This window comes from Pogona vitticeps, chromosome 5 (assembly GCF_051106095.1).
Source record: "Pogona vitticeps strain Pit_001003342236 chromosome 5, PviZW2.1, whole genome shotgun sequence".
NCBI classification, from domain to species: Eukaryota; Metazoa; Chordata; class Lepidosauria; order Squamata; family Agamidae; genus Pogona; species Pogona vitticeps.
This window is the reverse complement of record NC_135787.1, coordinates 180,090,138-180,115,353: the sequence shown is the minus strand read 5'-3', so window position 1 is coordinate 180,115,353 and position 25,216 is coordinate 180,090,138. Positions and strand designations below refer to the sequence as shown.

Here is a 25,216-nt window from a genome sequence, read left to right as displayed (position 1 = left end):
ATTGCGTTAGCTAATAATTCTATAATCATGCAAAACAATATTGGTGAAAGTGGGCAGCCTTGTCTAGTACCTCGGCCTAGAAAGATCTTTTCCGTTATACCATCATTAACTATTATTTCTGAAGTATTATCTAAGTATAATTGATCTATAACACCTCTAAACTTTTTACCAAATCCCCAACCTCTTATAAGAAGTTTTAGTGTTGACCATTCAACACAATCAAAGGCTTTAAATATATCCAATGATAAAATCATTGCTTTTATTTTTTCTTTTTCTATTTCATGTATAATATTTAAAACTCGTCTAGCTAACAATTTTGAGTTTTTGTTATTAAATTCAAAAAAATGTCTCTTTAAATACATCAGATCTCTTTGAACTTTCTCTATTTCTATATTATCTAATTCCTTTCTCTTAGCCTGAATTTCTATTAATATTCTTCTATCTCTTTCTGTAAAAAATCTATTTTCTAAGTTTTTCAAATCATCTTCTAGTTTTTTCACATGTCCCTCCTTAATTTTTTTTAATTTACACGATTCTCTTATCGTTATTCCTCTTGTGATTGCTTTCATTGTGTCCCACAACAGGCCTGGCTTAGCACCTCCTGTTTCATTTATTGTCCATAATTCTAGCCATTCCTTCTTTATCTTTTCTATTATTTCTGGATGCTGCAGAATATTATTATCAATTCTCCATCTTTTGGAGTCTTTATAATCTTTCTTTATTTCAATCTCTATTAACATCAATGCATGATCTGTTATTTTAATAGGGTTTATTTCAGTATCAACAATCTTAGAAATTAAATCCTGAGATGTAAATATATAATCTATTCTAGAGTAAGTATTGTGCACAACTGAAAAATAAGTATATCTTTTTTCATCACCTTTCATTTCTCTCCAAATATCCTTCAAATGGTTATTTTTTATCTTTTTACTTAATATTGTGTTTCTATGATAAATATCATTCCGACTGTATGCAGTTTTGTCTTTTATCTTATCCATAACCATATTGAAATCTCCTGCCATAATAACATAACCTTTCTTTACCTTTTCCATTTCTTTAAAAACCAAATCATAAAATTCACCTTGTTTATTATTAGGTGTGTACATATTTACCAAAGTATATTCTTCCAACCCCATTTTACCTTGCATTATTATAAATCTACCATTACAATCTTTTACTACCTTTTCTACTTTAAATTCGCAGTTTTTGAAAATTATAATTGCTACACCCCTAGATTTAGAAGTTCCAAAATTTTTTTCATAAATGTCGATATTGTTCATCTTTAACTCATTGACTCCTTTTTCTGATTGATGAGTCTCTTGTAGAAAGACAATATCCAGCTTGTTTTTCCTCAACAATGCTTCTATTCTTCTTCTTTTCACTGTTGATCCGAGGCCTTTAACGTTTAAAGTTGCAAGTCTTATTTTTCTACCCATATGTGTTCAAAAGTTTTCTTTCCAATAGGTCCCGTGTGTAACCTTACCTCCCACCAACCTACCAAACATAAACTAAAACATAAAACAGACAAAACAACACCCCATAATTGATCTTCACCAATTTTGTGAACATATACATTCGTATCCTCTCCACCATGGTCCCATGCCATGACCACTGGCATGAGCAAAAGGTGGGGGGGAGACGCCACCATCGTCCGGCGGAACCATGACCGGAGCCTTGCCTCCGATCTTTTCATTTAACTTTTGCATTTCTACTTAATGTTTAATACTACAATAGTAACAAAATAAGAATAAAAATAAGAATACCCTTCTCCTTCCCCCCTTCCCCTTACTGGAATCCTTTAAAGAGTTTATATTTAGTTTTTAGTAATTTTAATTTTGTTACCCCTTTTACTATCTAAATTTAGTGTGTTTAGTATGATTAGAACAAGAGTAAAATAAATGGTATTATTCTATAAAGCTAATTTTAAAACAACGAAAAAAAAACCTCAAAAATTAGAAGAGGGGAAAGAGGGGAGGAGAGACACATATATATGTATATATATATGCACACACATACATATATATAAGAAAGATTTTGTTAGGAGAAAGGTAAAGGAAAAAAAATAAAAGATATAAAAAATAAAATAAAATAATAAAAAAATATAAGAAAAAACTGGTCCATCTTCTTCCTTCTGGTTCAGCCTTCTAGTTCTTTGCTTGTGGTTGGAATTAACTCCTGATTTTCTCCTTCATAAATGTTCCAATCTTTCAGCAGTTGTAAACCTTGCTCGCAGGAGTGGATTTTAAACAAAATCTTGTCTTTCCAGATTTTCAAAAAAATTGGGTAGCCCCAATGATATCTGATGTTATTTTTCCTCAGAATTGCTGTAACCGGCTGCATAGATCCTCGCCATTTCACAGTCTCTTTACAAAAATCCTGGAAAATCTGAATTTTTCTGTCCCTATAAACCAGCTGGTCTTGTTTTTGTTTGATTGCTTTTAAAAATTGTTCTTTCTTTGTATGATTCAAAAACTTCACAACCACTGGTCTAATACCGAGACTACTTGGATTTCCCAGGAAATATGCCTTTTCTATATCTGTTTCAATCAGATGCTGCGTGTCCATTATAGAGTTTATCCAAGCCATTATCTCCTTTCTGAGATCTCGGCCCTGTTGCACTTGGAAGTTCATTATTTTAATATTAGACCTTCTGAGGTTATCATCCATAAATATGAGCTTTTTATTGGTTTCAGAAATTTGCTGAGCCATGGACACAATTTCTTCTTTATTTCCTTGAACTGTATCACCAAGGTCCCTAATTTTGCTCTTCATGTCCTTTAACTCCTGTGACACCCCTGAAATTTGATCTTGAAGCTTAGTAATGCTTCTTTCGATGGACTTAGATCTTTGCTCTGTTTTGTCAAAGCCTTCAGACATTTTACAAGACAGATCTTTTATAAGCCTTGTAACCTCGTCCATCCTATCGTCTTCAGTTGGTTGTGTCGTCAATCTTTCCAAACTGCGATCTGAGGGGGTTTTGGCAGTTTTATCCCTCCTCCTTGACATAGAGAGTTCTAATTAAAAATAATTATTGTTGTTTCAGGCTTTTCGTTAGGAGCAGGGCAGCTGGAAAACGCCAATAGCTAATCGGCCATGAAAGTGAAAGTAGTTCGTAGCTTTAAAAAAACATAGTCCTTAAGGCTTTTAATCAGCGATATGCCTTCCTTATCCTTCTCTCCAAGGATTTATGATAAAAAAAACATTCTTCTAAAGAAAGAAATGCATTTTAATAGCTTTTTACCTTGCTAGGCGATACGGAGGGTTCGCTCCTAGCTGGTCATCCCCCCGAGCGGAAGTGACGTCTCGGTGCTGTATCACTTTGTTGCCTTATGATTAGTTTGCAATACTTAAGATCACTAATACTCTGTCTTCTGCAATTCTAGTTACTCCTCCCAGTTTGATGTCATGTAAAAATTTAGAGAACATCTACACACTCTCATCCAAGGCATGTATAAAGATGCTAAATGACATCAGGCCAGAGACAGAACCCTGCAACTTTCCACTTGGTATGACAGGTGCTTTAATAAAGTGATAGAAATCTAAAAGCTTTAATGAAGTGCTATCTATTGGACCCTAACAATGATCTTACTAAACCCTCCTCTGGCAAGCTTGCTGCCAGATAAACCTGTGCATCAGCACATATATGCTTTGATAGAGTATATATACTTCAGCAGCCGAGAGAGGATACTGAGTGACATGCACACAGAGGCTTGATCTTCCATGGTGTACATACTCATAACACTACCACTTTTCTTCACAGATTTTGTGCGAGTTTGCAGTGCTTCCCAAACCTAAAATATCTGTTTGTCCTGGGATGACAATGACAGAAGACAAACTAGAAATATTAACCACATCATACTACCTTATTAAAGATGGAAATCAATAAGGAAACAGAATCACCATTCAAGAAAACAGATGTTCAGTCAATGGGACTGCCTCTTCATCAAGACAGCCACGTGTGAGATTTGAAGACATCAACTTCAAAGCCAACAACTCTATTGTTGCATTGATTTAATTCATACCAGATTTATTTTCTGTTGTTTTAAACAGATCTACTCTCTTGTATCATTTCAAAATGGCTCCATCACTATGTAAAAACTATAGTATTAAAAATCTCCCTTCTCTCCTCCACCTCTCTTTGCCTCTTTCATTGGATTCTACTCTACTTAAGTATTTCAGTGAAACTGTTAAAACACATATGTGCAACATCGTCCTTATTCCTGCTAATATTCCACCTTGAAACCTGTTACCAGTGTTAGGGGCTCAAGTGTTTTCTATACATCTTCACTTTTCCATAACTCTAAGTTTTGCTCTCACAATATTTGTTTCTCCAGCTTTTTAAAAAAAAAAAGAATCAAAAAAAGAGAAAAAATGTTACTTACTAGGAACACCAGATACCAGCCGTAAGGGGCGCAATACTCGGAATGCCCGTAGTGCTTTAACGTCAAATCCAGCACCTTTGCCTCCTATTGAATTCACCCCATCTGCTTTGGTTGCTTGTTCTAAAATTGCACTAAAAAGCCTGGTAGAGGAATGGAAAGAGGAAATAAACTGTAAGTAGACAGCATAGATAAAAAAGAATGAAAAAAAATTATAGCTATTTTATATACTCCATATTACAGTGTAAGACAAGGAAACTGAGAAGAATCTTTATATCTCTGATATATAAATTGACAGCAAAAACCAGCTGTAATTTTTCTCTCATGCTCTTAACTCTAAAGTTGCTAAATTCCGTAGTCTTTTTTTATAAGAGGCCATCTCAGCAAGTCTACTGAAAGCAGATCCTACTAGCTATAGAGGAATTTGTCCTTCAGAGGGCCCTTTGGCTCAGGAACCTGCTGTAGAATTGAAGAGGTCAATATGGGGGCAATATCTATTGGAAGATTTATCCTTACTGCAGGACAATATGTGGAATAGTGACTTGAATGGGAGTGAGGATCCAGTCTCTTGGTATGAAGGCATGTGTCACCAGTGAGTCTAGTATAGTGCCAATGAATTCGATGCTTCTGGTAGAAAGAAGATGGGATTTTTCCTTGTTGATGGGAAGGCCGAGAGAGGAAGGTGATGAGGTAATGGAGGGAGATATGGTGATCATTTGACATGATAAGAACGCAATCTTCGATGTAGGGATAGATGTAAGTATAGGGTGTGCAGGTCGGTGGCTACATTGGCGATGCAGGTGGTGAGAATGTTGGGCACAGAGACCAGAATGAAGAATAGGGTGTCTACCTGTAAATACAGCTGAAATTATTATTTGTGTATTCACACACTTCATCCTCCTCCCCTCTCTGGGGGTCACCAGAAGTCACCTCTACTGTCTGCTACACTTTGCAGCTAACCTCTGGAACTGAGGGTGGGATGGGATCCCATTATATCTATCTCATCAAGCAGGAGGGTGGGGATCCCACTAATATATTTTTGATTTAGCTGTAGAAGATTCTGAGATGTCTGCACATGTACTAACTCAGAGGCAAAGAGCCCACAATGAAGAAATTGTTCCTACAAATTCAAGAATGGGTCATAAATACTGATAGGAAACATCTTGCCATCTTGTAGGTGAGCAAAATGTAGTTTTTCATTCACAAGTAATGATGTATATCCCTGCTTAACTCTAACATAATGACTAAACCATGTACTGTGGCCTGACTTAAGAGTCCATGAATTTTATAATGAAGTGCTGCTGTTGATTATGATGAAGAAAACAATGTCATAAAAAAGGACATCTATATGTGTTTTAATTTATAAAGTATTTGTAATTAAATAGTCTGCTCAAACCTTGCCCTCCAATTTTTAATGCTCTGTAATATACGTATGTATGTATAAGAGCTGCTACTTAGACATTTATGGGTTTGGAGCTTTCCTCAGCTAGCAAAGGAGCCATACAATATGGCAATCTGCTCAGTTTTACAAGAATCATACCCATAGCTGCTAGGAAAACATCTGTGTAGAAGTTAGAAGGACCTGATACTGTGTTAACATATTTAGGATTGGTTAACATCTCTAAAATGGGAACAATGATGACTTCCTTCCTAGGAATACTGTAGGGGCAAGCAGAATATAGTTGTTAATCTTGAAAATTAAAGAAATTCTTCAATATGTATTAGAAAAATCTTTCACATAACATTTTTTATAGAAATTAGATTATACTCAAAGGCAGCGGATGCCACATTTGGCTCTGCATGCTTCTTGCAGTCCAGTGAACAAGCATTAGGAAAATATGTTCTGTTTTCTATTTAATATTTTTGTTTTTCTACTAAACATAACCTCTCATTAGATGAGTGATGTTTCTGTACAGTTGTTCCAGTCTTCTGGGAGCACAAAAAACAGAGCTAACTGCAAAAGTTTTCTCTGATAATATTTTATAGCTTTAATAAAATGACCTCAAGCTCGGAATCCACTAAACAAAATACTGTAATCATCATTTTTTTCATCCATGGAAGAAACTTTACCAAGCCCAGATTAGTATTGCCAGTTACTCTTATTAAAGGGGACTGTCAGAGGCAAGATTTTTGCCACAGCATATTAGACTACTGTTTTCTGTGTTATAAACTGGGTCTTCACCACATATAAAAAATTATAGAAGCTTTGTTCCTACCCATGCAAGTACTGTATCCTATTCTCTCTGTGCTACTCTTTTAATGCTTCTTACAGTACAATGAGGACTGTTTTCTTGTTTACAATCTCAGGAAGGAAGTAGAAGGCAGATTCCCAGCTGCACTTCCTGAAGCGTCTCTGTAGGGGCATGTTGTTCACCATTTTTGTTAATAACCCTTCTTCTACTGATGGTTTCTGAAAGCAATTCATTCCTTTCAGTACTTGGGAAGCAGAGGAGGATCTTCTGCACAATACACCTCTCATTGGCCTCCTTTTCTTTCGCACTAAAATTTACTAGGTGCTATATAAAAATCATGAATAAAGTCCCTGCTCTCAGAATTATAATCTAGGAGTGTGTCACATCACAAAGAAAAACAACTGAGAATATTAGTGAAGATGAATGAATGTGGAAAAAATGAGTAGTCATCAAGAGAACAACGGAAGGTTCTTTTTCTCTCTTATTATTCCATGTAGACCATAATGATTGCAAATGGAGTCTGAAAGCGAAGGGCCAAATAGCAACTAGAAAAGGCAGTGGAAGGACCTTTTTTTTCCCACTCCACCCCACTGCCCCTCCATCTCTGCTGAACTACAGGAATACTTGCCATAGATGGAGTCTCAGCAGAAAAGAACATGATTTTATTTACCACATTAAGAAAAATATACATATTTTGAAAGTAGCAAAACAGTATTGCAAAGAGACAGGTTCTGGATCTCATAATTAACTAATTTATAATGTGTGTGACCAAGCTGAGGGAAAAGACAGAGGGATGAAATAGAGTTTCAAGTCTTACAATGCATAACCACTCAAAAGCAAGCCCCACAGAAAAAAAAAATCAGGCTTACTACCAAGTAAGTGAGCATTTGACTGCAGCCTTTAATCATTGTTCAGATAATGAGATTTCCACAAAAGCAGTTTTACATGTAGAGATGAAAAAGATGAGCCTGCTGAAATGTCTCTTTTACATCACAGGTGGGGCAAAAACATTTATGAGCCAGTGGAAGATCTCCAGGCAATTTGCATTAGATTAACAGGATTTTGATTGTAATTATATAATGAAGGGTGGGGGCCAAATTTTGTCCTTAAATTAGCCTACTGAAATCATGAGAGGATGCTACACAGGGCACACAGGCCAGCCTCTATGTAAAAGAATAAAGAGACACAAAACAACATTAATTTTTTTTATAAAAGCACTTGTGTGTAAGCTCCTGTTTTGCTGCTGAAAAGAAGCTCAGAGATTGGTCAGCATTTGCTCAGAGCCACCTTGTTCTGCAGTTACATATCTGCCATTGTCAGCTACTATTCAGCATCTAACTCCAACAAGTGAACCTCAGGGTTCTAGCAAAACACAGTCCAGCTCTGAAGTGGAGCATGGGCCTGCACTAGCAAAGCCCTATAATTCTAATTGGCAAGAACTATGACACAACACAACACAACACACCCTTCAGGCTTCCCTGTTTCTTCTCAGATCCGCTGTAATTCTTGGAGAGAAAAGGATTTTCCCAGGAACACTTATCTTGTTACCGGTAATGTAAAGTATTTTATTATAGTTCAGTTGTCAACTGGCAAATAACAAAAGACATATTTTCCCATTTCCATTACTTTTTTTATTTCCATTCTCCTCCCCACAATAATTGTAAACAGGAATGATTGTTATGATGTGTAAGGTTTTCCACAACTTGAATCTAGGCTATCTGAAAGTCTGTATTCCCCCATATAAGTTTGTCCAGGTGCCAAAATCTGTGGAAGAGGGCCTTCTCTTGGTCTCATCATCGTTAGAGAACATTTGGCAAGGATATGAGATACTTTTTGGGCAGCAGACATTTCAAGATAATGGAACTTCCCACCAAGGGAGACTGGGATGGCCACTTCTCTGCTATACTTCTGTCATCTCACAAAAACCTTCCTATGTATGCAGCTTTTCACCCACTGACTGAAAGTATGGTGGGAAGCTTTAAAGGATGTGCTGCATTTTTCTATTGCATTATTTTTGCTTTTTATTTTTAATTGGGATGATTTCAAATGATTATATTTGTGTTCTCTTTCACTAGGATAATTAGTTTAGTTCTGCTTTAATGTATTGTTGTTTACTTATGTAGTATACCACCTAAGATCCCAATTCTCTCTAACGAGAAAGGTTGGATAAAAATAAAATATATTAAATAAAAACAACAAATGTCCCCAATATGGTTAGGCTAGGGTCTGTGTAAACTGAAAATATATTCTGCAATCCTCACTAGTTTTTGTAGTGAGTAGTTGTGTTTTTAATTGCTGTTAGCCACCCAGAGTAGTGCTTAGGCATTAGATGGGCAGGGTACAAATGCAATGAATAAAACAAACAAACAAACAAACAGACAAACAAACATGTTTTGAAAAATGTAGATTGGAATACATTTTATTCATGCTGACATTTTTTTCTTATTATCTTCAGCTTATAACAGATGTAACTTAAGACATGCCTATATCTGGGTTAATCAAACATGTGAGAAACCTAAAGTATTTCAACCTCATGTTTAGCAGACAGAAGGCAACACTGATACATTTATCTGTGTGAAATAAAAGAACACTATGGAAATGTATCATGTTACTGCTCTGAGTAACATCCTCATCTCTCATACTTCTCCTTCCCTACAATATATAATAATTTGTGATGTCACTGTATTATATATTTCTGTGTTTAAGCACTATATTGCTTGTTGTACAATGACTATGTTCTACTTCAGAGGGAGAGTAAGGAAATGCATGACGTGATGGCATTAACTCATGTATTTCATTTCCATATGTTACATGGGAGACGATGGGAAAATACACAAAGCCACTGCTTTGATCTAAGTTTTGCTCCATTTTTAATATTAATGTTAAATTACAGCAGCTTTCAACAACCGACAAGTCTCTCAAATAATGTTTTATGGCATAACTAAAAGCAAAATCTTGCATAGCATATATTATATTTGTCATGGGGAAAGGGGGCAGAATAAACCATGCTAACATGAGAACAGAAAATAAATCTTACCAGGAGAGGTTGAAAAAATAGAACAGAACAGAGTAAGTCTTGTTAAGTATTATATAGTTAGGAACCAAGGTGCAGTGAGCAATAACGGAAAACTAATACAGGTATATGAAAATGAAAAGAATGTGAAAAGCAAAACAAATATAAGAACATCTTGGTTTGACTGCACATGTGAAACAGAAATATCACTGATATTCCTGGTGTCTGCCCCTGCTATGAAAAAGCAGAGATCGATACCACCACTGTTATTGCACAAACCCAGCCAGATATATGAAATATGCTGAAGAGAGTAAGGATGAAATGAACACTCGCAAATTTTCTTTACTTGATGAAAAAGAGTGTCTTAACACATGAAGACTAGGTTGAATAAATAAGCCACAACATTTTTCATTCCTAAATGAAAGTGACAAGACAATGATTTTTTGGTCAGCAGCAGGATTACCAAAACACCCCGCCCCCACTTCTCTAAACCCCTGTTTTCTCATAAGAGGTATGTATTTTACACAAAATACAAGTTCTTCAGTGAAAAAAAACACACTCTTTAGAATAAGTACAGTGGTGCCTCGATTTATGAACTCCCGACTTACAACCATGTCGAGTTACAACCAGCTCTGGCCACAAAATTTTGCTTTGACTTGTGGCTAGAGCTTCAAGTTGCAACCAGAAAAAAGGCAGGGAAAAAAGGCTGGGAATTCAAATTTGCTAACCATTGGTAGGTGAAGAGGCTGCTTCTTTGTAGCTCTTTCGCCCCAACCCTTCCTATCTAGAAGTAAGTGTGATTGAAGGAGGCTTCGGACTGATTGGTAAGGTAAGGTGCTGTTTCTGCTTTTTAAAAACTGTTCTGGGTGGGGTTTGCAGCATGGGTTTGGGCTGTGGGGGTTATGTTTCTGTGCTGTGTTGATTTTTTTTTTTGCAGCCCCAGCACCTTCCGATGAGGCTTGTTCTGTTGTTTATTTTTGATTTGTTTTTTAAGCCCCAGCGCCTTCGGAGCTTACTCTGTTGTTTATTTTTAGTTTGGGTTTTGTTTGTTTTTTGCAGCCCCAGCACCTTCCGATGGGGCTTGCTCTGTTGTTTACTTTTGGTTTGTTTGTTTTTTTTAAAGCCACAGCACCTTCCAATGGTGCTTGCTGTGTGCTTTCTTTTTTGTTTTGTTTGTTTATTTTGGGTTTTTTTGCCAGAATGAATTAATCGCGTCCCAGTGCATTTCAATGGGAAATGGTGTTTCAATTTATGACCTTTTTGAGTTACATCCATCTTCTGGAACGGATTATGGTCTTAAGTCAAGGCACCACTGTATTAGGTTTTCTTCAAAAATAAAGATTTTGCACAAGTAACACTTCATGATTTTTGTTTTGCAAAAATGGTCCAAAATATACCCCCCAAACTACCCCTTGTAATCCTGCCCAGAAGGAAGAAATCTTCTCAAAGTATTCATTCTTGCCTGTGACAACTAAATAAATAGAAATTTACATCTCTAGGAAAAAAAATACAAGAGTAAATTACCCTGCATTGTGATTCCCTTTTTTACACTTCTCAACTCCACTGAAAAACTTAAGACTATGGCCCAGTTCTCTATTAAGTGAAAAATATGTGTCGGGGCTCTACTTCTTCACACTGAAGGTGAAAGGTGACAAAAGTGAAACCTGCTCCACACAAAATCTTCTCTCCACACAGAAGGATTATAAACCCAGAATTATTCTTGATACATAACCAGTTTCTATGTGAAGGAGTATTCATTAGTGTGAACCCACACATTTTGCATATAGTCTAGATATACATTTGCTATGCGAGACACACTTGATGTTTCCTCAAAATAGTTATTCTGTCTGGGTTCTTGTATTTCCTCTAGGAAACCAAGAGGATATATATGCACTGGCTGAAATCCTTTTGTTTTGTTACGCATTGAGAAGGAAAAAGGCATTACATTCACTTGCTTCTATTGGGCAATTAATGAGTGCCTTTGGGATTCTAGAGCATACACCAAGCCAGCATATGTGTATGCCCCAAAGAAACACAGTAGAAGCTCATTACTGACTAGAAGTTACACTTTTGAATTCTACCTGTATAATAAAACAACAGGATTTCAGCCACTGTACTACTAGACTCTGAATATTCAAAATATAATTTGTTTCCACATATTCCTTTGATTACTGTATATAGTAGGACCCCCATATCCACTGTGGATTGGTTCCAAGCCCCACCATGCATAGTGAAAACTGCAGATTATAGCAAACACTACAGTATATATAGCATGGTAAATTGGGGGGGGGGGGAGGAGAGAAAAATATTTTCATATGCATTACCAGAACCAGAAACTAGAGGGCACCAAATACCATGTTATGTATTTTTCACTAACAAGTATTCATAGCATGGTTTCTGGCTCCTTACTGTGGCTGGTTCTGGTAATACATTTTCTGGATTTTTTCTTTTAATGTTTTTAATATTTTTAAACCACGGAAAAGTGAAACTGCAGATCCTGACCCCACGGATACAGGGGTCTTACTGTACATTAAATATGTCAGTCAATTACAGATTTCCTTTTCATTATTAAGGAAGTGTTTCACTGTAGAATTTTGAATTTGAGTTTGAATAACAAATTAAATTTCAACCAAAAAATTTTCACTTGCCATAAAAATGGCATTAAAATGTTACCTTAAAATAACTGAATGTGAATGGAAGGGGTTTTCCCTCTACTAAAACAGCTAAAACATGAGCCTGGCAGAGTTATTCTTCAACAAGATTAGTAAAAATGCCATTCAAATGAAGTAAATTGAGGATTTGTCCTCAGGTAAAACAATTAAAGTACTGTCAGCTGATGTTTCTATAGAGTTAAGAATTCAGGAAACACAGAGTCAGCCAAATACACAAACTGTTCTAAATCAATTATCTAAATCCAGTGCAAAGTGTTCCCTCATTTGGTACCTTGGTCAATCTAAGCTTACTTTATATAACTTTTAGTCAATGAGAGCCAAAGTAGCCAGTGACACTGAATATCTGTTCAATTTTTCTTTACCTAGTAGTTATTTTTTGGATGCAGAAGAAGAATCTTAAATCATACCTGCAGTGGTAGGACAGCATAAAGGTAAAGGTAAAGGTTCCCCTTGACAATTTTTGTCCAGTTGTGTTCGACTCTAGGGGGCGGTGCTCATCTCCGTTTCCAAGCCACAGAGCCAGCATTTGTCCGAAGACAATCTTCTGTGGTCACATGGCCAGTGCGACTTAGACACAGAATGCTGTTACCTTCCCACCGAGGTGGTCCCTATTTATCTACTCCCATTTGCATGCTTTCGAACCGCTAGGTTGGCGAGAGCTGGGACAAGCGACGGGAGCTCACTCCGTTGCGTGGATTCGATCTTACGACTGCTGGTCTTCTGACCCTGCAGCACAGGCTTCTGCGGTTTAGCCCACAGCGCCACCACGTCCCTAGGTTGGCCTAGGGCATAGGTTGACCTAAATGCTGGTATAAGCTTGAGTAAGGCGAAAGAATTAATACTATGCCTGTTTTGTTTGTGAGTGGGTGTCCTTATGGTTAACAGCTACTTGTGGGAAATATGCTGAGGAAAAACATAAGCCCCACATCTCTTATTCAATATCCTACTCAAGCAGTTGCTTTTAAGCAAAGAAATTATGTTGGGGAATATCCAACCACCGACCTTTCACCTTATATGTATTTTAACTAAAATCATTTCTCCTTTTTTATGTTATGCTGATGATATGTATGGGTTTTTGATCTCATAAAAAGCATTTTAAAAGCCAGATTCTGAGTACATTCAGTTGGAAAAGATGTGTCTGCTGTATTTCTGTGTGTGTTGGGCACTTTGAAGATCTGCCAAAGTGCTTGCCTTTGAATGTCCATTTCCCAGAAATTAGTGTTTTGCATTTAAAGACAGAAAACAAGGACATGAAAGAGACACATACTTACCCTACTACCACAATTATAAAATCTAATAAATTCCAGCCATTGCGGAGGTAAGCGTTAGGGTGAAAGAGAAGTCCATATGCTATTACTTTTAAAAATGCTTCCACTGTAAAAATTATGAGAAAAAGATATTCCACTCGTTCCTGCAAAGAAGACAAAAGAAAATATGAAACAGTGCAGTTAACTATATGTTGTAAGATAAATGCATTAATACATAATCTTATCCTGTAATAAGGGGAAACGGAGAAGTCTCCAAGATTAGGGTGACCATTTTCACAGGGGAGCCATATGATGTAATGTAACTCACTTTGTTCCTTAATACCCCCAAACCAAGAGCTTCCTATACTGGAATCTTCTTTGATATTCTTTCTTCCAGGCAGATTTTGAGTCTAGGCCAAGTTATAGTGCAACAGCCACAATGAAAATGATGGCAGAGTTTTAAAAACAAGCCAATCTTGTGTTTGTTGTGGTAATTAGAAGTTCCACCAACATGTCCAGAGAATAGAGTGTGAGATTATTTTAGGACTCTGACTTCCCCCTTTTTATATACACATACAAGTTAGACAAATCAGAGTCACTTTCCAACGATGAAACACGAAGAACAAACTGTTTATTAATGAATATCTAACACATGCCAGGTGGTTATTTAATTTTAACTAAACAGGTTTTTAAAATTTTTATTTACAAACTGAACATAACCTAACATGTACTATTTATTTATTTATTTATTTTATCAGATTTATATACTCCACCCATCTAGACAGATAGTCTACTAATCATTAAAAAGATATTTCATAAGTGTATTTATTAAATCAGCCAACAAACAACAAACTGTAAAGCTATGTTCTGGAAATCTTTGCCTCTTATTTCTACAATACTGTACTACATTAACAAAAAGCAGGCAACAACTGACAAAAGACTTTTAAAATGAAGCAGAAAACTCTCAATGAAATTTTCATTTAACTCATGAATGCATTAGTTGATTTAAGCAAGTCATCCTCTCTGATTTTCAATGCCCCACAATCGGAAACTATGTCAGCAAGACTGGTCAATGTCAGAAGATTAATGGAATGATTATTTATGAAAATATTTATAGCCCACTTTTGCTTCAAAAAAATAAAATAAATACAAAATAGCTAAGAAAACCAAATTAAACTGAACATATATATTAAACTTTGGAAAATATGGTCTGTGCACGCATATCCAGACAAACACCCTTCAAACAACAACAACAACAAAATGTTGTTGCATCTTAAAGACTGCTTTTAATCCATGAAAATCCACACTGAAATATAACAGTTAGTGTTCGAGGTGCCACAATGTATTTGTTCTTCATTTTCTTGTTTTTGTCTGGATATACATTTTAAGGCTTTAATAATCCCAGAAGACAAAACCACAAAAACCTAAGAGAAAGAAACAGCAGCAAGGCCCAATAATATTTTACATTGCTATCTCCCCAAGGGCTTTCTTAAATGCCATGTTTTCTTTAACCAGCGAAACCTACACAATGAAGCACTTCTAGAGAGCTCATTAAAGAATGTCACAAATATAAACAGCATTTTCTCTCACACCAACCCAGAAAATGTCAGACTGGGTGGTTATGGAGCTGAATCCCTGATGTTAATTAGAATAAGCAGAGAAAGGACAAAACAAATATCTGACTGAATTGTAAAGGCAACTGGACTAGGGCCATAGTTCTTACACAGTTAACTGTATCATGATGTTTTAAATTTTTGAATTATTTCTGTAACATTTATTATGAAGATGTATTATTAGTCCTGAGGTAAAATTGAATCCTGTTTAGTTCTGACAGAAGAGGAGCCCCTGCACTGAGCAGGGAAACCCCTTTTGGAATCTTTGGGAGAAACCAAGTGCTGAGGTAGTTTATGAAGGTTAGAGCTTCTTGACCAAGGGTTTTGGCACAGAATGGCTATTTACTGTATATACAAAAGCAATGTTATCACAAATTTATATATTTCAGATTAAAATGCTAGCATTACAAATGAGGTTTAGTAAAAAGAAAAATACATTTCTAACAAGCTGCTTCAATCTGAAACAAGAGTATACATTTGAGTGTTTTAATTTTTGTTATAACAAATAAATTGCTTACTTTTAAAGAAACAGGATTAGTTTTCTTGAGAAACTCTCATTCACAATGAGTGTCTACTTTCCATAAAGGTGGTGGAATGGGAGGAGTTCTGTATAAAGAAGTTTTGTTATATTTATTTAATTTATAGGCTGCTCAAGTTAGTGAGCTCATTACTTGGGGCAGCTGAGTAGCGAAACGTTTCAACCTAATAAGAAAGAAGTCCAGTTTTCATGACTCAACTTCCAGATAAAATCACTAATGTATTTAAAGTCCTGGCATAGTTGTAATGCAGTCTACCCCCTCATTACGATGCATGAAAATATATGCTTATCTTCAAAATATGTCATTTGCACAAGTGTAGACAAATGTCTTATATTGCTCCTTCTCATGGTCATTGTTCCTATTTGTCCCTTCCTGATTATGTATTTGTGTGTGTGTGTGTTATATGTGCCATCAAATCACATCCGACTTAATAGTGAGATGTTTAATGAGTTGTTTTATCAGTGCCAAATCCCCAGTGAACTTTCATGGCTGAGTGGAATTTCAAACCTACATCTCCTGAGTCCTAGGCCGAAACTACACTATTGCAATGAACTAGAGAAAGTATAGGCGTCATAGATTAGTTGCAAACAGGAACGGCCCCACTTGTAACATTTTATTTTAATCCAGTGTATTGTGCATTCATCTGCAAACCTGTGTATCTGCCTGTGTACATTAAAATAAATGAATGAATCTAGGTTGAAGGGGGGGGGTGCAACACTTTCATTCCAGCCCCAACAGAGACAAATGCATAAACATACAAGAGACACATTATAAAAAGGATAGACTGATATATCTACAGGGTAAAAATAAAGCTCTTCGAGCATTTTTGTCTTTCTTTCCCTTCTTTGAGCTGAATTTGAACATCTGTGCCTACCCATTCTTCACCTTACGCTCCCTCTTTTATCAGCTACACATACACATGTCCATTAGGAAGTTCATATTCTGGTTTTGTTGTATTTGTTGTTGTTTTTTGCACAAAGAAGGAAGTTTTCTTTGCCCCACAGAAAATCCAGGGGAGTTTTCCATGTTACATTAGCTAGTGTGTGGTGCTGGAATGAGTGACAGGAACTTCAGCCATTCTGTATGCACTCTTGAGGGCATGCTATCTTTTAAAAAAGTTTGTTCAGTTTTTAACTGAGCAAAACTGATTGGGTTAGCACTAATTCCAGACCACCCCAAAATAATATTTGAAAACCATGAGAACAGCAGTTTGTGTGTGAGAGAGAGAGAGACAGAGACAGAGTGACTGAGAGAACTGGCCAACTGATTAAATAATGAACTTAATCTGAAAAATTCCTGTCAATTTAGCTTTTAAAATTAGAAACAGAGAAATGAAGATTAAATCTGTGGCTTTAAGTGCTCTGCTTATTTAGTGGAGAAGTTGCCATATGCCATAGTATGTCTGTTGCATACTATAATTCTGCACTTAACCCAGACTGAGTGCTCTTCTGTAGATGTACAACATAGCTTTCTTTAGCTGAAATAATATGACAAGAAACCACCACTTCCACTGTACTTAATATTACTTTTTTAGTCATATAATACAGGCTGACAGAATTCCCATGAAATTTCAGAAAAAAGTCTATATAGCCCAGAACCAGTTAAATAAATATATATACCTATACCTAACTAGGAAATGCTAGTGTTCAGTACTATCCAAATGTTTTTACTTAATTTTCTGCAGATGTATATCATTATATAATAGTAATCATTATATAGTTAATAACAGATCAAGTTCACCCATTCATATCTTAATGACTCTCTGTTATGTGAATATTTCTTTGTCTCACCTCCAGCCTTCTTAGACTTCTTTTATTTCTTTCAGTTTCAGTGTCTTTGTACCTGTCCTTTTAGGGCTATGGTACCAAGGCCAAATCGCAGCTATGTTCCTTGGGAAAGGAACTCTTGAAGTTGTTAGGGTCAAACAAACTATGCCCATATATCCTTCATATATTTATATTCCTAATTATAAATGTTCAGTGTTGCAGATTTTGGAAGTGTAGTCACACAAAAATTCTAACAATTGCTGTAATCAACATTAACTTAAATTGGAGGCTGAAAATAATAGACAAATTCTTCCTGTCTAATGAAGACTTGGAGCCCAAATACAATGTCATACTAGAGGAATGGAAATTCCCACCAGTGCAGTTGCACGGAATTACACCATTGTAGAAAAGATTATAAAAACAATTGTACAACATCTTTTGCAACCTCTTATACACCAAAACCTACTGAGTACCAAGACTTATGCTAATTATGAAGATGCAAAACTAGCAATGCAACGATCACACTCTAGCACAATAACATCACTGGAGCAGGCTGAAGAGATTAGTAGCAGAACAGCTAACAACTGCACGGCACCAGAATCTTTCAAAGATTAATCTGCTTCATCAGATACAGTATATAATAAGTATAATTCTTGCTGATGTTGCAAAAACTACCACTACAGTAATCTATACTGAGTGAGGAACTGACTACAGTAATTGTCTCAAAATTACTAAACAGAGAAATTGTTGATTAAATGGGAGCACTTTTATTCAAGATCAATTTATCAGCTACTCATCTAATTTAAGAATAATGTGGTTTACATGCAAAGTGTGTGTTTCTTGCCTCAGTACGTATTAATGAATTTTCTTTCCTTATCATTGTTCTCTGGGTTAAATTATGTTTCTTGCAAATGTACTGTGCAATTTTAATATGCAACCTGAAAATGACACATGAACTTAAAAAAAAGGCTAAGCTCTAATTTGAATATATCTGTGCTTTTCAGCTACTTAAAAAATGGCTGAAAGGAACAAGATAAATTGTAATCAATAGTAACTTGTAGTCATAAGCACCCAATTTCTTTTAAAGAGCTACATGGCAATCAGCATAGTTATGAAGAAATAGTTTCTGAATGGAAGAAATTGGTAGAGCAGCCTAGGACAAAAAAATATAAACATGGAAGATTCTGGGATTCTGGCTCACAGCTTATTAACTAATCTATGTCATAGATATATTCACTTTGTGAGTATGTTACCCCAAGGCTACAGTTAGCATTAATACAATTGACCTTTAGCACTACAGAGCAAGAAGTGCATGCTTAGAGGATCAACTTCATAAAGCAGCTGTTGAGACAGATTTGTTGATATTGGATTACTTCCAATACACAATTTGTTGCTAAGGAAACATTTTTATTTGAACATATACCAACACGAGGCGTGACTTAAAAAACAACACCACCATGTAGATGCGGTAAAATGGATGACTTTTGTCACTAAGAGGAGTTTACACTTTCAGGCAATAGTTATGATCTAACAAGAGTCAGGAGAGGAGAGTCTGAAGCAAACGTAATAGTTTGAATGTTAATGGCATTCACCAATTGAGTAGCACATGGTTTTTACATAAATAATCAAATAAAGAAATAAATGTACCTATTCCTCCCCAACTCAACAGAAAAAAAGTTGCAATTTCAATTTATTTATTTATTTATTCAAAATATTTATATGCCGCCCCTCTCCTAAAGCAGTGGTTCTTAACCTTTGTTACTCAGATGTTTTTGAACTGCAACTACCAGAAACCCCAGCCAGCAGAGCTGATGGTGAAGGCTTCTGGGAGTTGCAGTCCAAAAACATCTGAGTAACAAAGGTTAAGAACCAGTGTCCTAAGGATCCAAGGCGGTTTGCAGTATTAAAAGAAACAATATTAAAAGCTAAATAATACCTTTACACAACATTTAAGAAAGAATTAAACAGACCCCATATTAAAACTTATAAATAAGCAATATTAAAAGCTCAAGTAAAACAACATAATAAAATAACCCTTTTAAAATAATTCCACTTGGTCAACCAGTCATTTAAAGGAAAACCTGCTTGAAGAGAAAGATCTTTATCCGCTTATGAAATAACAGTAAAAATTGGGCTAGCCTGGCCTCCTGTTAAAGAGAGTTAAAGAGAGTTCCAGAGTCTGGCGGCAGCAACAGAGAAGGCCCTCTCCTGTGTCCCCACTAGAGATGTGAGTATTTGTATACAAATGTGAATATCCCTGCCCAGCTGGACTTAACAAGGGTCCAGCCCCTGAGCCCGGACCATCCACTCACACGTCCTACTGTGGTGCCAGTCTTGGCCATTCTTCCAATCGCACCTGGAGTACCACTTTCTTCCCACTTGGCTGGCTATTCTAGGCAGGGGGCAGGAGGACAAGTCTCTCTGCAGGGCTGCCAAGTGGCCGGCTGAGTGGGAAGAGAGCAACGCTCTGGGCAGGATTGGAAGGATGAGCAGGACCAGCACTGCAGCAGGACACTTGAGTGGACAATCTGGCCCCAGGGGCTGGACCCTCGTTAAGTCCAGCTGGGTGGGGATATTCATATTCATATACAAATACCCCCATCTCTAGTCCCCACCAAATGCACTTTGGGACTGAGAGAAAGCCCTCTCTTGGAGATCTTAATACTTAGATAGGTTCATAAATACTAGAGATATGCCATTCCCCAGAGCAAGGGACTCCTTTCCTTAAGAAGCTTAGCATTACAAGAAAAAAAGCTCAACTAAAAGCCCTCCATACTATTTACTTTTTCTATAAGATGGTTTTTAAATGGAGGAATGTTAACCAATGTGAGCCCCCACAAGCAGACTGTTCAGATGTAACTTTGACACATGTTTATCACAGCTAGGCCAATGAAATACATCAACATAAACTTGTGTCAGAAACCATATCATTTGTGGGTCAAACTATATGTTATGGAGAACGCATATTCCCTAAAATTTATTCATCTTCACCCATGCAACATAATTTTCTTAGACATAGATGCCTTAGCAATTAGAATTACAAAATAAGATCAAATTTATCTTTCAATAACCAATTACAAAAAATGCACGCTAAATGCAAGATACATAGGGGAGGAAAAACACATTATGTGAAACAAATGTCTTTTACCAATTGAAGGAACACTTCTTCTAAAAATGTACTAAAGATACCATTTAATTTGATCTTCTGTGACCTAATTCAAGTTGAGAACGGAGAACACATGATTCTTCAACAGCAGAGGAACAAAAGATCTTTCCCTTTTGTTTATCACTTACACTGCAGTAAATGTCCATCATAATAACTTCCCTGAAATTGGTATTTTATGAGACTCAGAACAGGAACTTACACAAAGAGCATTAGTTTTTGGAGAAGTACATTCCTTACCCTGTTCGTCTCACAAGAACTTGTTACGTAAACAGGTACTTGAGAAACAGGTGCCTTGTAATAGCAAAAAACAACCTTCTTGCCTATCATACAGCAAATATCTTATTCACTTATCAAAAACAGATATTTCTTTGTCTCTTAAAAATGTGTATTAGAGATTATGCTATCTAAAGTCATGTGCACATAGCTAGATTCCTGAGATTCCTCAACTGAAGCTAGGTACAAAATAAAGGCTGGGGGTAAGAATTATGCTGGGAGTAAAACTAAACATAACATTAAAACATCAAATTTTACTGGACCGGTTTTTCTTTTTCATTTAACATTTTTCTTGGAGGATACGAAAATTGCTGTCAAAAACAAGTGCTTGTTAAATGCTTATCTCTTCTTTCCCAGTGGCTACTGAACAAGTTAACATAGTTTTGCCATATATCTTGCAATGACATTGAAACATGAGATGGTTTACTCCTCTGTTGATGACAACACCTTTCCAGTTTTCTAAATTGTGTAGATGAAAAATTGTTGCAGGCTAATTTGCACATTTAAGAACAAGTCAATTAATCTTATCAATCTATGAAGAATGAACTCAGGAAGTCAGACATACTGTTTATAAAATATTTGTAATTCTGGTGGAGTAGGCTCATCCAATTCACATAGCTAGCGTTAGCCAATGAGAGTGTGGAAAACCAAAGGGTACTTAAGAACCAATTCATTAGAAAAAAAAAGGCACATCTGGTGCATGATACATTCCAAAGCAGTGAATGCTTTGGAATGATGGATAATCCTTTAAACAAGGGATGTGCTAATGAATCTGTTCCACCTTAAATATGGAGCACTGGATGTGTGCATTTAACAGTCAGTTGATCTTAGTTCATGACTTTTGACATTCTTTTCTAAAACATCTTGTCATATACAGTAGTGGATTTCTCCAGATGGGCGATATAAAAATCGAAATAAATAAATAAATAAATAAATAAATAAATAAATAAATAAATAAATAAATGCATGTATGTATGTACAGCATGAATGAATGAATGAATAGCAGCATTGTCGTATATAGCTGGTCCTTACCCAGCAATATATAACAATGCTGCTATATATTACAATACTAAGATAACATGCTCTAGTAACAGTACTTAGGATTCTCCTTTGTCCTAAAAACCCAAATAACCCACATAATTCCACTAGAAACTTATTTGAAAAGATAGTAATGTTCAGACGAGTTGAAGATAAAAAGAAAAAAGGATGAAGAAACATGAGATGGCTTGCCTCAGTAAAGAAAGTGAAGACCTTGAATTTGCAAAACCTGAGCAGACTGGTAATGATAGGACCTTCTGAAGGTCCCTACATCATAAAGCACCCCAGCATTCTTGTGTTGTCAAGTTGGAAACACCTTGACAGCAGAAAAGAACAAAACAGATATTAATTTTTGTTCCCCCATCATTCTTTTCCACTTTCCTACTTTTTCTTCTCATTGCCTTGTTTTTTTCTTCTTCCGTTATTACAGATTAATAATACAGTCCTACAAATGTGTACTCAAAAGTTCAATATGACAGGGTGTGATCACACAGGGAAGTACATTGTAGTTTGGACTGTTTATGGAGCAAACCAGTGTAATCTATTTCTCCGTGATCACACAAATGTGCTCTAGACTAACCCATATCCATGTTTAAGCTGGATCTTTTTAGTCAGTTGCAGGTTTTCTACTTTTTGTGCCTTTGTAAGGATTGCTTTAAGGGCGATAGCTCCTATTAAAGAGACCTGTTCTGATGCAATCAGGCATGTGCCTATTGTTGCTGTTTGTTTGAACCCTTACAGTTAAGTGTGCATAGGATTTCAACTTTTATTTCAGTTGCTTTATTTGGGTTTGCACATTTCAAGATCCTGTAATAATTCCTCCTTACTATTCATGTTTAAGAAGTAATACAAACTGACACTAATACATTGCATTTTACATCATTTATATTGTTATGCAAATGAGAAGGATGTCATATAACTATTTCAAAGCAGGCGCAGTTTTAGTAAAATACCCATACAACATACATATAATAAAATACATTTGGATGCAACAACCAAGTTAATTTCCATGCAAGAAAATAAACACCTTTATCTACTGTTCTGACTCCTGCCCTCAGAGACTGGTGAAATGTTAGGAAGAACAATCTTCAGAACACGGCCAAAGAGCCCTAAAAACTTACAACAACCATCAGATCCCAGCCATGAAAGCCTTCAAGAATACCTTTATCTACCTTTAGTTATTTTTTCTTATTCCCTGTTCTGTTTTATTTGTTCTCTGAATAAAACTGTGCAGAGTTCAGGACATATAAATCCACTAATTTCCTCCCAAAGGGGATTGCACCTACTAATAAGAGATGGGTATCCTAATAATTCTTTTGACATTGCTGAAAAAGCTAGGGCATTCCCAGAACAGTCACAATGCCTCAAACATAAAATTTTACATGTGGGGTTCTGACAAATTTTTATCAGTTATTGAGGCACACTCATTTCTTTCCGAATAACCTATAGTTTTTCACAATCTACACAAAGACTTTGCTGTAGTCTATAATGCAACTGGTCTTTTTCCGAGATTATTTTGGGCACTCCAATAGCCAAAATTGAAATGTGATTTCAAGTGCTGCTTCCTTTTCAGAATCCAGCTTGAACATCAGGCATTTAGCGCTCCATATAAGTAAAAGCCTTTGTTGCAACACTCTGAGCACCATTTTGCTTTTATGGGAAATTAGAGCAATGGTCCAATAGTTACAGTACTCCTTGGCACCTCCTTTCTTGGGGATTGGAATCTATATTGAATGTTTTCAGTCTGTGAGCTTTATTTTTGTTTTCCTCATTTGCTGACAAATCCTTGTTAGGATTTTGACATATTCAGTCTCTGTGGCTTGAAGTAGTTCTATTGGTATCCCATTTACCCCTGGTGATTTATTTCTTCCCAGTACTTTCAAAGTAGCTTTCACTGCACTATCTAGAATCGCAGGTTCTTCACCATAGGATTCCTCTTCAAAGGAGTCTGTCAGTCCTGCTACTCAACCAGTATTATAATTGTAAAATAACATACAAGATACCCAATAAAAACAGACAAAAATAAAAATAAAAAGCTGGAATCCATTACAAAAGGTAAACTTTGCCCCTACGAAACTAGCTTATACGAAAAGGAAGCTGTATTCACAGTACTCAGTTGGCACAACATTGGCTGGAATCAGCCTATATCAAAGTGATCCAAGCTGCAATACAACACATAGAATCCCCTGGAGTTGTTTAGCTGAAACTCAAAGAAAAAGTTGGCCTGTTGTTTATATGGAATACCCCTGTGTGGTATCCATTTCAAGAATGTCAGAGGGTAGAACTGCACCTTGCAAAGCACACACAGGTTCCCTGACCTCATGTTTGACGAGCCAGAGGGACTTGGGGAGAAGAATTGGCAGCCAACAGAGTGGATGTTCGTTTTAACTCTTCTTTCACTAACACTCCCCAATCCATTTTAATGTGTTTTGATCTTACTTAAGTTCCAGCATTAGAACTAAGGCAAACTGCAGGAAAAATTATCATTTTGAAAGAGAAATTAACAACATGAGAATAAATCCTCTGATAATACTGCACTTATGAGAACAGTGATATGTAGTACATTTCCTGTATTTTATAAAATCCAAGGTGTGTCAGAGTAAGTGGACCTAAAACAAGGAAGGTTCCAACTGAATTAAATATGTGAGTTTTCTTTATTATGGATTTGCTTTATATTTTGCTTTTGTTAAATTTTACCATTCACTTCCTTACTTCTAAGATATTTCTAAAATTTTCTGTATGTAAGGAGCACTTACATACTGACAATAAAAAACACACTTTTGTTAAAATCAGACAACATATATCTTAAGAGACAACACAGAAAAACACAAGGTTATAATGCAACTGAATACTTACCTTACTGCCTTCAACAGATTAAAAAAATCTGTTCCAAACATTTATAATTCCTTTTCTCTAGCACACATGCACAAAAATGGTGAGCAGGCTTTTAAAATTGCACAGGTGAAATCTGTGTGCTGCTTTTTAATTTTGTTTTTTTTTTACTAAAGAGCTTACCCCTGTTGAGTATACAACTCAATAGACCCATTACTTGTTACCACATGTTTTAGGGTGTTTTAATTTATATTTTCATTCCTTTCCTTTAGTGATTGTTTCTGTGTAGCGAAACAAATGTCTTGGTAGGGCTTTATTTAAACACAAAATGTAGTTAATGTTTTTGCATGACCTTTCCTCTCTTGAAATTGCAGTATTTTATGGCCCTTAAAAAGCCATTAGTTCATTAATTCATTCATTTCTTACTGGAGTCATTGGCCCTTCCCCCCTTCCAGTGACCATTCATTCTTTGAGTAATATAAGGAC

At 36.0% G+C, this 25,216-nt stretch overlaps 1 protein-coding gene and 1 long non-coding RNA gene across 15 annotated transcripts in view; both read right to left on the bottom strand.

Moving 5' to 3' along the window:
* CACNA1C (calcium voltage-gated channel subunit alpha1 C) overlaps window positions 1-25,216 on the bottom strand; it is a 658,158-nt gene that overhangs the window by 247,901 nt on the left and 385,041 nt on the right. For 13 of the 14 annotated variants that reach the window (XM_078376325.1, XM_078376333.1, XM_078376335.1 and 10 more), the window contains exons 4-5: window positions 13,528-13,667; window positions 4,383-4,522 (exon numbers count right to left, since the gene is read on the bottom strand). In XM_078376325.1, coding sequence (XP_078232451.1) covers window positions 4,383-4,522; window positions 13,528-13,667 — 280 coding nt within the window. Of the gene's footprint in view, window positions 1-4,382; window positions 4,523-13,527; window positions 13,668-25,216 lie in introns of those variants that run through there. The other variant, XM_078376336.1, reaches the window with a different exon arrangement.
* The window catches only part of LOC144583145 (uncharacterized), a 35,195-nt gene continuing 23,781 nt past the window's right edge, over window positions 13,803-25,216 (bottom strand). The window contains exon 2 of the long non-coding RNA XR_013536778.1: window positions 13,803-17,697. This is a non-coding gene — a long non-coding RNA (uncharacterized LOC144583145). The remainder of the gene's footprint in view (window positions 17,698-25,216) is intronic.